This window comes from Talpa occidentalis, unplaced genomic scaffold (assembly GCF_014898055.3).
Source record: "Talpa occidentalis isolate TD23 unplaced genomic scaffold, MPIMG_talOcc4v2.1, whole genome shotgun sequence".
Lineage (NCBI taxonomy): Eukaryota > Metazoa > Chordata > Mammalia > Eulipotyphla > Talpidae > Talpa > Talpa occidentalis.
The window spans coordinates 139,143,399-139,158,618 of NW_026555331.1; the positions used below are offsets into that span (position 1 = coordinate 139,143,399).

General features: G+C 36.3%; 1 protein-coding gene across 2 annotated transcripts in view; it reads right to left on the minus strand.

The window, feature by feature from the left end:
• Positions 1–1,297: 1,297 nt before the first annotated feature.
• The window catches only part of TMEM209 (transmembrane protein 209), a 29,098-nt gene continuing 15,175 nt past the window's right edge, over positions 1,298–15,220 (minus strand). For both annotated transcript variants that reach the window (XM_037513151.2, XM_037513152.2), the window contains exons 9-15: positions 13,498–13,594; positions 12,548–12,673; positions 11,073–11,170; positions 9,544–9,658; positions 9,352–9,449; positions 7,541–7,614; positions 1,298–3,231 (exon numbers count right to left, since the gene is read on the minus strand). In XM_037513151.2, coding sequence (XP_037369048.1) covers positions 3,177–3,231; positions 7,541–7,614; positions 9,352–9,449; positions 9,544–9,658; positions 11,073–11,170; positions 12,548–12,673; positions 13,498–13,594 — 663 coding nt within the window. In that variant the 3' untranslated portion in view covers positions 1,298–3,176. The remainder of the gene's footprint in view (positions 3,232–7,540; positions 7,615–9,351; positions 9,450–9,543; positions 9,659–11,072; positions 11,171–12,547; positions 12,674–13,497; positions 13,595–15,220) is intronic.

Here is a 15,220-nt window from a genome sequence, read left to right on the forward strand (position 1 = left end):
CCTGACTTGTTAGGCGGTCCCCCTGCTACAGCTGTCTAGTCCTGGGAACGCTTCCTCCTCCTCAGGCCTAGCCACCAAGGAAAAGCTGCTTGGCTGCTCAAAAGGTGTCCTTCAAGGAAAAGGCAAACCTTTCCCAAAAGGTAGTTTACGTTTTCCTGAACAGCAGCACAGCTCAGACTAGTAAAACACACAGTTCTTTTATGAGGATCAGACAAGAGATGAGAACCCACAGTTAAAGAGACTAATAGTCACTTCTGAGCCCATTCATATGGCTGCTGAGTGCTTTTTCTGTGCCAGAAAAAGGGGCACAGATCTAATCACCCTCGGGGAGAAATGACTGCCAGCTGGAGTGGCCATGACCAGCTCCAAAAAATAGCAGGTTTAATTAGAGGGAAGTCTCAAGGCAGGGGTAGACTGTAGAGGGGCGGGGATATCCCCAGAGAGTGAGCAGGAAGAGCAGGAGGTAGCAAGCAAAGAGACTTGGCTGGAGCCAAGGATTGGGGTGGGTAAGGCTAGCCTGGCCAGATTGTGAGGGCTTTAAATGTCAGCCTAAGGAATTTATCAGGGGAATGAAATGATCAAACAGGTGTTTTAGGAAGACGAATTTGAAGAGAATGTGCAGGATGAATTGGACAATCTGGAAGCATGGCAACAATTAGGAAGCTGTGAGATTAATTAGGCTGTTGTAGTAGTCCTGTGTGAGTTGATAAGGGTGTAAAAGAGCATAGTGGCAGCAGAAATGGAAAGGGACAGCTGCAAGAGACATTGTTAAGAAAGAATGGATGAGCTTCGCAGCCTGATTGGATTGGGGACCCAGGGAGCTCAAGAAATCAAAGATGACACCAGAGTTCTGAGCGTGGGCAACGGGTAGTACAATGAACAGAAAAAGATGTTAGAGGAGGGAGCTGGTTTCAGCAGATGTGAATTCAGCTCCAGATGTAGAGTCTGCAGAAGGATATCCGAGTGAAAACGTCTGACAGGCCACAGGAAATGGGACACAACAGCTCTAGAGAGATGGTACAGTTGGCGATAAACTTGGGAATCAGGGCAGAGGTGATCAATAAAGTTGTGGCATGAATGGGGTCTCCAAGGAAGGGTATACTGCGAAAGAGGACAAAGCCTGACCATGAGGAATGTCCATGTTTCAGGAATTTATATCACAGAGATGACCTGGGAGTGCCATCCACATGTCGCAAGTCTTCACCATGAAGACATCAGTGTAAAGTGTATATAAGTTTGGGAAAGCCAAGCAACACAGTAGTTTTTGTTTCATCAGGAATTAAATGATAAACACCTAAATATGCCCCTAAAAAAAATTTGGTGTATTTTGGTTGTCTGCCTGTTCTGCTCCCCATTCTGTCTCTGGTGAATCCTCGCAGGTGGGGTAAAAAGATGATACAGTGAATGTGATCTAGAGGATCAGTAGATATAATTCTACAAAGGATGAATCAAAAGAAAACTTGTGAAAAATATTTTGTAATTAACATTTAGAGAAATTTTAACTCCAGGGCCAAAAAAATTTACCACATTTGCAGTGTACTGTCTTCCTGAAATGTGAATTCATCAGAGTATTTTTAATAAAAGCTGTATTAAAGTATACAAGCTGGCTCCAACATCAGTGAATACAAGTTATTATAAGAAAGTAACCTAGGGCACAGTAACCACCGCTAGACTTAGCAAGCAAACAAAATACCTTTTGTAGTGTGTACTCTAGTCTTTTTATAAATATTAGGTTGTCAACAAAGTCATGAAGCATTTTTGCTTGAAAACAAAAATACACCACGACTTTTCTGACAACCCAATATATTTATTGTATATTGTATTTTCTGACAGTCACTTAAAATTACTAGTTTTGAACTTTTGTACTACAGGCCATCATAAGTGCCATAAAGAAATTCTGTCTGAAAATTGTTAAAATTTTCCTCCTTACTGCTTTTTTAAAGATTATGCAACTGAATAACTTAACAGCACAGCAGTTGTTATTCCATAATACCTTTCAATAGGTGACTTAGATTAGGAAATAGGAGACTTAGATTTTACCATGTTTTTATATTTAACATGCTTAATTGACATAATCTTTTAAATTATCATAACAAACATGTTTGACATATAAAAAAATAGTGGAAAGACAGGAACTTCTTTCCTCTGAACTTCTGACTTTTTTAAAAAACAGAATTTACAAATTATACAAAATGCACTGCATATATAATACTGACATGCAGTTATTCGCAGATTCACAAAGGTGATGGACGCAGTCTCTAGTAAGACGTCAACTCAGAAAATACATGAAATTGTCTGCTAGCTTTAGAGACCCGACACATATATATAAGAAAACAAAACTTGGAGAATGAAACAAAACTTACAAACTTGATAACTTCTTACCCTCCAGATATTTCAAACATAACTAAAAAAAATCTGAACACGCATCATTAAAATAATACATTAAAATAATACATCACAGAATAGAACTGAATTGTTAAAATCAAACATTCTTAAAACCAAAGTTTTTTTGATGTCCCCAGCCTCTTAACTCAGAACCAAATAGTTTAATTCTTTCAGTGAAATTTAATCCAAGAGTCACCAATACTATCAAACTTTTTTTGGTAATCTTTAAAAAAACACATGGTCTAACACATTACTTAGAAATTTCTCTGATTTCTTTAAATATTGGCCTTAGGCTGATTTGCAGAACACTAGGGAAATACAGAGATTAAAAAAAAAAAAAACAAACCCAAAAAACAGAACACCTAAATTAGCAATTTGCTTCTTTTTAAGTTTTTATACTAAATAATGATATTAAAAAATCATTTTTGTGAGGAAGAATCAGATAGATGATTCTCATTTGGGAATTACAATGCAAATGGACTCTTTATATTTATTTCATTAAGGAAGAACTGTACTGTTTTGGTCAACAAAAACTTAAAGGACTGCAGTTTTATACCTAACTGGAAAACCTGAAATGTGATATAAAATTGCAGGTAGTATCTAGTGGTGTAGAAGTAGTTATGGAGATAGTTTCACAAAGAAGTTTCCCAAGAGCTAATATTTTGTTAAATCCAAAGAGTCTGTAAAGTACATGCAACTGTCTTACTTCAGAAGAGGCAATGACTCCGAGATGCTTACATTCAACTTCTGTGTCCAGTTACATAAAAGTCCAAATGCTTGGAATTGACACACTACTCGCCAAATATCCATAAAATATTCACACCAGATAGACCAAGATTAACTCTCCTATAGAGAGAAAAAAAGTTTTAGTGAAATTGTCTGCCAAGCATTGAAACATTTCAAATAACGAAAGCAAGAGTTTTAACAAGGAATACATGTTTAATTGATGACATTTAATGCTATTCTGCAATGAGTTATGTTACACATGGTTTATCAGGTGAATACTTGTAACAGTAATTACTTTCTTAACTGTGCTTAAAACCCAAATTTAGAATAAATGGTTTTATGGAGTGTTGAAAATTAACTTTTCAGTGGACCTGAAGAACTATTACACCAGATAATAGAGTTAACAGGGTAATTTTAGCAAGAAAGATTAAAGTGGAAGTGTCAACTGAATTGAAAAGATGGAGGGTATAGAGATGCTAGCTAGGCCTCTTAGAAAATGTTCTCTTTGGGGTCTCCCTGGTGGCGCAGCGGGTTGAGTGCAGCACTGTGAAGCTGTCCGCAGCCTTTGCAGTGCCGGTTCGATTCCCGGCCGGCCAGTGAGATTCCCACATGGCGTGGCAGACCTCTCCTGTCTCGCCCCCAGCTCCCCTCAGCAGTGTATTTTGGTTGTCTGCCTGTTCTGCTCCCCATTCTGTCTCTGGTGAATCCTCTCACCCTCCTATGCCTCTGGCCTGTACCCCAGCTCATGCATAAAATAAATAAATAAATTTTAAAAGAAAAAAATTTTTCTCTTTGACCTGAATTAGGAATTGACTGATTATTAGGGATTGTTTAGTGAACTTGCATAGGGGTATTAACTAATACAAAGCTTAAACTAAACCACACTGCATGTAAGAAAGGGAAAAATCTACTTCTATTTCAGAGAGCAATCTGACTGTATTCAAAGTATAAGGGGAAAAGAGGGTCCTAAGATAAACCTCTTGCCTAATAAAACAAGAAATCAACCTGAAATGTCCAAAACTGAAGAATCAAGAGCGACATAACTTTATGTGAAACTATGGGCATAGTATCAGAAGAAAAAGCTGGGGAGTGGGCTTGGGGGACACAGGGAACTGCCTTCATGAACCATTAGTACTATGTGACTTTTAAAATTGAGTATTAATTTTGACAACAAATTAAAAGTACAGATTACAAAAATGCCTTTCAAACAGGTCATTTGTCAACTGTGTTTTTCCATTTCCTTACTCCCTCACCAACCCTGTAAATGATCAATCTCAATTTGATAGAAAAAAATATTTTAGTTTGTTTGTATATGAGACTAAGCGTTTGTGTGTTTATTAGCTGTTTGCATTACTCTTCTGTGAAAACGTCTTTTGTGTCAGATCATTTTCTATTTTTCTAATTTATATATAAGACACATATTCCTATATTGTGAAAAAATAAACAAGGATGTTTAAAAAATTAAAAAGGGCCTCCCCGGTGGTGCAGTGGTTGAGTGCTGGGCTGCGAAGCTGCCCGCATTCTCTGCAGTGCCAGTTCAATCCCCGGCCGCCAGAGAGGGTCCCACATGGTGCGCAGACCTCTCCTGCTGTGCCCGCTGCTCCCCTCAGCAGTGTACTTTGTCAGTCTGACTGTTCTGCTCCCCGCTCTGGCTCTGGTGAATTCTCTCACCCTCCCACGCTTCTGACTATACCCAGTGCCTGTATAAATAAATAAATCTTAAAAAAAAAAAATTAAAGATATATACATATTATATACATGCTTTTTACATGTGATGGATATTGACTTGGATCCCTTATGTATTGCAATCATAAAGCTCTGTCTCAGTTTATGATTTAACTTTAAGCTTTACTTACGGTATCTTTTGCTGAACATTTAAATTATTGTGCAGTCAATTCTGTCTAGGTCTCCCCCCTCTCCCAAAAGTAAAACACTCATTTCATTCCAGTAACTGTGTAAATATCTGGCACTGAACAGATAGTGTATTTGAATAAATCTGCTGCTTTATGGGCACGATTCCAAATGGATTATATTTGAGCCATTCATTTCCTTTAAGGTACAGGGTAGTACTTTTTAATTGTTTTTACAATGTATTAAAAATATCTGTCAATCATATTTTAAAAATTAGTAACTCAAAGCCCCTCCGTTGGTTAAAAAAAATCCCAGATAAATAAAACACATATTAATAATCTTAATCTAAATTGTTTTGCTTATTAAGAGAGTGCTTTAATTCTCTTTGGTCTCTAATTGGCCAAAACTAAAACTGCCCAACTAAGTTTCCAAAATTTTCCATTTTTATGCTTGTTACAAACTATATATGGCACTCAACACAAGCTTCACGCTATGATGATGACAGATCATTTATGCACCCAAATATCAACTTGGGCCTATAGAGGAAAAGATGCATTTTCAATTAAAACCAAAAATTCCTTGATTATTTAAAATATTCTAAATTAATCCTTCATTTCAAAAACATGGCTTTCAGAAACATGGTTAAGTGGAGAATAGTCATAAAATATTTATAGCATATTTCACCTAATATATAGATGCACATATTTATGATTAAATGCTGCTAGAAATATTAGGAAAAACAGTTGCATTTACTGATATGCAGAAGTATACAAGATACACCGTAGATGAAAAAGGAGGTCAGAGTACTACATTTGGATAGAATACATTTTTTAAACATAATGAAAAACCAAACTGAATAATACCCAGAAGTAGTCTGGAAACACACACCTGAAACTACTATTATCTATTAACACTGGGTACCTCAAGGAGGGGCACTGAGAGAGGCTGATGAGAGGGGGAATTTTCAATTTCTAGTTTATCCATTATTATAACTTTTAAGCATTTCTATAACTGAACATGCATTATTTTTGTAATTAAAAAATAAAGAGAACTGAATTAAGTTTTAGATGCCCCTCAAAGTGAGTTTCCTATTTAATCTTTCTTCTTTTAAGAAATATAGGATAAAAGAACTACTGTTTATAAATTTCTATTTATGGTTTTTTAAATCTTTGCATCCAATATATATCTTTTTTTTTTTTAAGATTTTATTTATTTATTTATTTATACAAACACTGGGTACAGTCAGAAGCGCGGGAGGGTGAGAGAATTCACCAGAGCCAGAGCGGGCAGCAGAGCAGGCAGAAGGACCGAAGTGCACTGCTCAGGGGAGCAGCGGGCGGCAGGAGAGGTCTGCGCACCATGTGGGACCCTCCTCTGGTGGCCGGGGAGCAGCCAGGGATGGAACCGGCGCTGCAGAGGCAGCGGGCAGCTTCGCAACCCAGCGCTCAACCGCTGTGCCACCGGGGAGGCCCTCCAATATATATCTTTAAGGGTATATATTGGCTTTTTCTAAAGACATGCTAGAAATAAAATGTGATTTAAGTCACAAATGTAAGCCATACATATGATTTAAATTTTTCTAGTGGACACCAAATAAACATTAAGGTAAAAACAGATAGGTGAAATGAACTTTTAACAATATATTTCATTTAGCCCAACATATTTCAACATGTAACCAAAATTATTGAGGTATTATTTTATGCATTTTTTGCTACTAGGTCTTCAAATTCTAGTCTCTTTATTTTACAATTATCAACACATCTCAATTCAAATCATCATGCTTTAAGTGCTCAGTGCCCCCTGTGGCTATGGCTACTGTACTGGACAATGGAGGCCAGAGCTCGTATAAAGCAGGACGCCTAAACAAAACTCACAAGGCATGCCTATCAGAACTGTGGTGAACCCCCGATGTGTTCTACTCCAGGCTCTTCTTTTTTTCCTTTCCTGAGCCTCTGGGTGGGCAGAGCTGAACTTAGAGCAGAGGTTTTGACTCCCTGACTTGCATGACCAGACTTACTAGCTGGGCGGGGTCCACTTACTTCAAATGTTATTTAATACAGTAAATTTCATATTACCAAATGATAGTGAGTTTGAATTTACTGTAATAGTATGTGAGCTTTACTACTAAACAAAGTAACCAATTCAATTCCCATTTTTCCATCCCAGTTAAAAATATTGTGGAATGGGCACTGACTCAGTTTCCTTGATAGTGTAAGCATATCAAAAGTTTTATATCTGAAGTGGGATGGTTTGGGGAAAAAAAAGACTAGTAGTTTTTTCAAATTTGAAGTATAAGAATTGATAGGGATCTCAGAGTTGTTACATTTGTAAAGCCAATGATGTGGTCTAACTACCTTTTTTACTAATTGGGAATTGGAGGTTCTGGGGAATTAATAGACATGCCCAAGATAGCAGAGGTCCTTAGTGCCAGGGCTCAGCTACTACTACAAGCCGTATCTCTTGTTGCTCAGTCCACAAATCTTTTCAGTCTATGATAGTGACTTTTGCAAAATCTTACCTTAGGAAGGAAAACAGTAAGCAGATTAAGTACTTGTGTTTTTAACGCATAAGTACCTACCCAAGCATTCCTGACTCTTTGGTCTTTATGATGTAGAGGAACATTAATAATGTGTGAAACATATTATTTCGTCCCTAGATGAAAACAAAAAAAAGATGAACCATCAGCATTGTATGACTATCTGACTATAATTTTAAACCAAACCAAAAAGAATTCAATCTGTTAGGGAAATGCAAATCCTATCAATGCACATTCTGTTAATTCAGAATTCTAAGTACTTCAGATGTTTGTTCATTATTAAACAAAGTGTCTACTTTGTGCTAGGAAGTGGCAATACTGCAGTGAATAAGACAGAAGACCCACATAAGCAAAGAGCTTGAGGTCTAGTATGAAAGGCAGAGAGTAAACTACGAATGACAATACAGTGGGTATGAATGCTAAGAGAGGAGGAGGAGTACACGCTGCCTTGGGAACATAAGTGGGTGTCTGATCTGGAATCATGAGGCGGGGAATCCCTCCTGAAGTAAAGATTTTAAAGTTGAGACCTGAAAGATGAGCAGAAAGTAAACAAATTGGGCTGTTCCAGAGATGGGAGCACCATTTATAAAGGCTGGCAGAGAGTTAGCCAGAGGGTGTTGCTCCTGTACATTACACACGAAAATGCTCTATCCCCAACATTAACAGCAGAAACAAGAGTGATGATTAAAAATTTTTAATTATACTTCAAATTACAGTGTAAGTAACAAATTAAACAATAACTTTATTTTATCTATTAGGGACTTGAAGGCAACATTTTGTGAGCCCTAATATATCAAACTATTATATAAATAATTTCTCATCTGCAATATAGCTCCTCACATTAGAGTTTCAATTTACCTGTTTTACTCTGATTTTTACCTGTTTACTCTGATTTAGTGTGCTTTTACTCAAGAACTTGAGGAGGTATGATTTTTAAAAGACAGTGTTTCTTTAGGGGGAAAAAAAGGATTTGCATGGACACTCATAGGAATGCTAATGGCTAAAAATATTTACACTTACAAATGTATTATTAAACTTGAAACAAATGAAATTAATATACTCTGCTGGGAGCTGAGAGAGAACACAATTTATAATTACTGTCAATGTAAAAGTTCTTAGTAAAAATCCAGGTAACAAAAATAACTACAAAGGTCATCAAGAAAATAGATGTTTATAATTAAGAATAAAATATCTGGATCAGAGTATAACCTGGTACAGTAATTTTTTAAATCAAGTAACATGGTAATATATTTTAAAAACACTGAAAAAATTCTGTGATCTACAATTTGATTTTTGGACTTTGGAATGAACGAATTATCTAAAATGCAGATGGTTATAAGCATAAAAATGAATATTCAGCAGTACTTATGAAAATGAAGAATTAGAAACACCCAAAGTGTCCAGCAGTAAGGGAATGGTCAAATAAATTATGTTACAATTTTACAAAGTTTTTATAGCCATTAAAAACTATTCTTATTTAGATTTTTAATGGCATGGAAAATTATGTTATAAAGTTAATTCTAAAAAGGACATAAAACTACATAAACAATGAATTCAACCCATAAGAAAACACAAAGACCAAAATGAAATTTATCAAAAAGACAATACACTAAAATGTTAACAATAGCTGCCTCTATGTAAGACTAATGAATGACTTTTCTTACTTTTCTTTATACTTTTCCAAATTAAGTATATATTACTTTTATGGTTAAAAAAAAAGATATACAGGAAACACATTTCCCTTAATTTTAAAAGTTTACCTAGTCCATAAACAAGAGAATGTAATTTTAAAAACATATCAACGCAAGCCATCCGTGACATTCTGTAATAGCAACTTCTGAACAGAATCGTACCTTTGGAAGATTGTAGATATGACTCTGGTAGATTAGCTCATAATGAGGAGGGTTAACAGCACTCTGATAAATGCAAAAAACATTTTCATTGGTCACATCTGTAAAGGAAATACACTACATTAAACAACAAAACCACCAGAAACATTTCATGTGAAAATTTCAACGCATTCTTTCAGGTAAGGGTTCGTCTACCTGGCTTATTTGGTGTCTGAACAAAATGCTGAGAAGTAAATGTTTTTCCGTCAGGATACTTAGGATGTGGAGGTAATCTGGAATCAAGATAGGTGCAAAATACATGCATGATGATCTAAAGAGAAAACAATTTTTCAAAGTCAGCATGAAATTCTAACACGGTTATAGTCTTTTAAAAACATCTGTGCTTTATAAGGACTCCAACTGAAAAATTTTCCCTAAACAAAGAATTAACAAAAATGCTTTCAAGTGGCTGTAAGAGGAAATCTACAGAAAGAAAAGATAAAAGTTAGATATTCCTTGGGCCTCCCTGGTGGCACAAGTGGTTAAGCGTCAGCACTATGAAGCAATCCACAGCTACTGTAGCATTAGTTCGATGCCCAGCCAGGGAGCTGACCCACATGGTGCAGCAAACCTCTCCTCTCTTGCCCGCTGCTCCCCTCAAGAGTGTGTTTCAGTCAATCTGCCTGTTCTGCTCGCCACTCTGTCTCTGGTGAATCCTCTCACTCCCCTGCCCCCCAACCTCTGGCCCACATGCCAGCACTTGTATGCATAAATAAATCGATCTTTAAAAAAAAAAAAAAAAAAAACTTTGGAAAAAAAATAAAGTTAGATATTGCTAGATTTCTGTTAAAGTTGATCAAACTCATAGAGTTTGAACAAAATCAAGATAAAACACACACTCAATTCTCTGAATATCAACATTTAAAACTTCATTTTCATTGTCACTGTAACTTTTTTTTTAAAATTATGGCTTTATTTATTTATTTATTTTAAAGCTTTATTTATTTATATAAGCACTGGGTACAGTCAGAAGCGCGGGAGGGTGAGAGAATTCACCAGAGCCAGAGCAGGGAGCAGAGCAGGCAGAAGGACCGGAAGTACACTGCTGAGGGGAGCAGTGGGCAGGAGAGGTCAGCGCGCCATGTGGGACCCTTCTCTGGTGGCCGGGAGCAGCCGGGGATCGAACTGGCGCTGCAGAGGCTGCGGGCAGCTTCACAACCCAGCACTCAACCGCTGTGCCACCGGGGAGGCCCGTCACTGTAACTCTTGAATGCTCAAAAATTTTATACTCTTTGATCTCATAAATCTAACTCTAAGAATCTTTTTTAGTGATAATCCAAATAAGAAAGAAATATGAGCCAAGATATTGCTTGTAACATTACTTAAGATAAAAAAACAAAATCTCTTCCCTACCACATTTCTCCAAGTTTCAGGTCTAAAATAAGAGACAAGTTAAATAAGTATATAATAATGAGTAATAATGAAAAAAGATTGTACTATAACAAAAAACCGCAGAAGACAAAAATCTTACATACTGGATGATGATGACTATGATAAAAACATTAAAGATAAAAACAGTAAAGGAGCAAAAAAAAAAAGAAAATACATGAAAATAGTAACAATGTTCGAGTTAAGATGCTGGTTCAATTCTTTATTCCAAAATTCTGTTTAATACATAGTTTTATAACAGAAAAATAAAACCACAAAATCCAATAATAAACTGAAAAAACAAACTAGGAACTTACAGCAGAATCAGTGGGGAGGTCAGTATCCCACTTGCGTCCCTTGAAATCTCCACCTCTATTCCATCGAAATGAGCTCATACAGCCACCTTGAGAAAGTTCTTTAACAACAAAAAAGAAATATAGGAAGCTATGAATATGCAAAAGGCAAAAAATGAAAAGAACATGTCATCTTAAATATTTGATCAAAAGACCTTACCAATTTATGAAACAATTTTGCCAAAAAACGGGAACCTGAATTTACAGGAAATACACAGGACAGAAGATCATATAAAACTATACCATGGGGATGCATCCAACAAAGTGCAGACCAATGGAAACTTTACAGACAAACAATATATTTCTTTGAACAAGTTTCAAAGGAAAAAAAAAAAAAAAGGATGGAAGGGAAATCTATAGCTTAAAATAAGCTTAAACATATCAACCAATCATAACAGAATATTATCTGAGTCCCAATTCAAACAAATAATATCAAAAAGGGGGCAATAAATAACATCAAAAAAGGGACACTGGCTGGAAATTTGAATATTGGCTAAACATTTCATAATACAAGCTGTCAAAAAATCTCAGGAGTGATAATTGTAATGTGGTTATGTTTTTTAAAGGCCTTATCTTTTAGAGATAATGTTTACAGATGAACGATAACAATACACAGGAGTTCTTCAAATAACATATGAAGGGAAAAGGCAACTAGGGGTATGGTATGGCAAGGACAGGGACTGCCCAGGCTGATGGTTATTGGGGGCAGGGTGACACAGACAAGAGGGTTGAGCCTACTGTTTTGCCAACTTTACGTGTGTTTGTATTCCTCTTATCTAAAGTTATAAAAAAAAAATCATGGTCAGTGATTACTCTTTAACCTTAGTCCAAACCTAGTGGAGAGAGGAGGCACAAAATTAAGATTTGTGATAAATTTGAATAATGAAGTATTTCTAAAACTTGTTTTAATGATAACAAAATTATACTAACTTTTATCCAAATAAAAGTAGAAAGACATAAAGAGTGTGTTGGGAATATGAGAGAGGTAAAGTTCCTGATTCTCAAGTCAGTCTCCTTAGAAGATCACACTCCCCCACAAATAGTAAGAATATAACAAAAGAATAAGAAAGCAACATATTAAATATGAATTATAAAAATGCCAAGAAGGATCAGCACAATGAAATTATAAGGAACAGAGAATAAGTAAAATAGTTACAAAATTCTGTTCAGCTCATATTTGTTTCGCTATATAAAATTTTTAATTAATGTATTCAAGGCTAACTACATTATTTTGACAACTGTTAGCATATGAAAGTCAAAAGTTGTTCAAGTATAAGCCTTAATTCAGTCACAATTCAATATATATTTGTAAAACACAGGATCACACTTAGTAATACTTTTAATTTCCTCAAAACATTTTTTCCTAATCATCTTTACATATAAAATCTCAAGGTAATGAAAAAGTGCTTGTTCTTTTCTTCAAATCAATAAATAGTTACCTTTGATCCTTTCAAACAAGTATTCCTGATTGGGCGTGAGGTCGAGATACTGCACGATGGTGTTCAAAGTTGGAATGAGAGGAGCTTTGACCAATGCGGCTTGCTTCAAGCTAGTAATACTAGCCTCTGTTGGAAACGAAACACACAGAACACGGATTATTCTTCATGTGGGTCTCTAAAAGAACTTAAAATACTCCTCCTTTTGTATTCCAGTAGCTGCGTCTTCTCTGCCTTCATGTCCTTACACAATCAGTGAAGTCTTCCCTAACCCCTTCCCCCGCCCCTCCTCTGTGCTGTTTTCCTCTCTGGCACTAGCCACTATCTAATATACCTGGTTCATCTTGTTTATTGTCTGTCTCACCTGTGAGAAAGAAAGCTTAATGGAGAGATCTGTGGCATTCTGCTCACAGCTACGTCCCCAACACCTAGAATAGTTCCTAGCACAGAATAGGCACTCGAGAGGTGCTGAAAGAGTAAGTGAATGTAATAATAGCTCATCTAACAATCTGCATTATCTAATTTATCTAGAATGTAAAAACATACAAACACACTCCAAAAGCAGCAGCCAAATCCATTTTGGCAAATCTATAAACGATTAATATGTTGATGATTTTTGTAGGGAAGGCTGATGGTGGGAAACAGGTGAAGGCTGCTAAAGATGACGAGCTTTCTTTTTTGGGTGCTGAAACATTCTGAATTTGATTGTGGTGATGGTTGTCCAACTTAAACCTTGGAACTGTAGACTTTAAGCAGTTGAACTGCATGGAATGTAAATCATATCTTGGTAAATTGTTCTACTTGTAAAACCCTATAGACATTGTAACATTCAGGTTCTTTGTTCACCTCAAGATAACAAAGGAAGTGGTTAAATAGCTCATTACAAGAGGGAATTTTCCACTTGGCAGATTCATTAAAGGTAAAGTCAAACGCTGGGCTCTATTTTCACATACCTCCTATTTGCAGTTCTGGACAACCCATCCGTCTCATCTGCGTGCTGACAGACTCAATCTCTTGCACAAGTGGCACTAATATTGTCTCATTGATCCACTAGTAAGAAATCAAGTAAAGATTTTACACACATAATTCTAAGTTAGCTCTCAAATAATTATTTTTAATGAACTCCAAGAACTGTTCAACTGTTTTGTACTTGAAAATTAAGTGAGTACAGTGAAAGAGAATTGAAGTGGCAGCTACCTGAAGTCTAGATAATTAGGTAAATAGGCTTAACTAACATATGCTTGTTTTTTCCAGAAGGAAAGATGAAACATTCAGCTGTAAAGTTTTTCTTAAATTTTATGATTATTATACTAAGCTAAAGGATAACCTTCAGTTTACATTTCTAGGGTAATTATTCAAACAGTTATTCATGTAGTGTTTATATTGATTTGTGGTAAGACAATTTTCAAACTAACATACTTGATTAACTTCCAGCAGGCTCACCCAATCCTCTAACCACAGAAAAGCAAATGTATTATACTTGAAACTAGTGTGTGAATGTTACAATATTACTTTAGGACTAAGGATTTTTAAACACCATTTGCAAGGCTAATATCAAACTCATTCTGGATGTGGAAAGACTGTCCAAGGAAACACCATCTGGTTTGCTGGTGTGTCATGTGTGTTATGTGTGCTCATAGCAACTGCAATCACTATTTCTGTTTCCACGTCTCTGTTTAACTAAAAATGGAAGGATGCAACACAAGCCTACAATTCCTTATACAAAATTCTGAATTAAAAACAACAACAAAAAACAAACGTTTTTGGGAATCCATTTAGCAAGGAAATTTGTTATGTTGGCAAGACCTGGACCTGAATCCTCATGAAGCTATTTAAAGACTTTATCCCACTTAGTGTAACTATTCATTTGCTTTATTGCAGAAAAGTAATGTGGTTGATTACCGAATGTTAATCACTGCACTAGTGGTATTACAAAAATATAGGGTCTAGACATGTTGCTTTTCAAAACAATTTTAGGGCCTCCCCGGTGGCGCAGCAGGTTGAACGCCGCGCTGTGAAGCTGTCCTGCAGCCTCTGCAGCGCAGGTTCGATTCCTCGCTGGCTAGGGAGATGCCCGCATGGCGCAGCAGATCTTTCCTGCCTTGCCCGCTGCTCCCCTCAGCAGTGTATTTCGGTCATCTGCCTGTTCTGCTCCCGACTCTGTCTCTGGTGAATCCTTTCACCCTCCCGCGCCTCTGGCTTGTACCCCAGCTCTTGTATAAAAATAAATAAATCTTAAAAAAAAAAAAAAATTCAGAACACTGTCGTCTATGGAATTCAGATAAGGGATTGTACCTGTAATTCTTTTAAGTTAATATTCCAACCAAGATTTCATATTTTAAATATATTAGCATTTTTAGACAAACCTCAAAGTAGATATAAAAATAATACAGTTCCAGGAGATTACTTCAGCCATTCAATCTTCAATATTTATTAAATGCATCCTACCTGCCAGTCACTCTTTAGCTGCAAAGGAATGGTCTAAGGGTTCCTGGAGAGAGATTTAGACTTCATCCTCAGGAAGTCTGACTGGGTAGTTCTAGAGTTGGGCTCAGAAATTTATTTTTAAAAAGCCGTTCAGGTTACTGGTTTAAGAAAGCAGGCTGCTATTTTTTCACCACTCCCTCTTCAGCCCTATTAAAGTTATAGTAAAAGAGACTAAAAAAGGAGTACAAG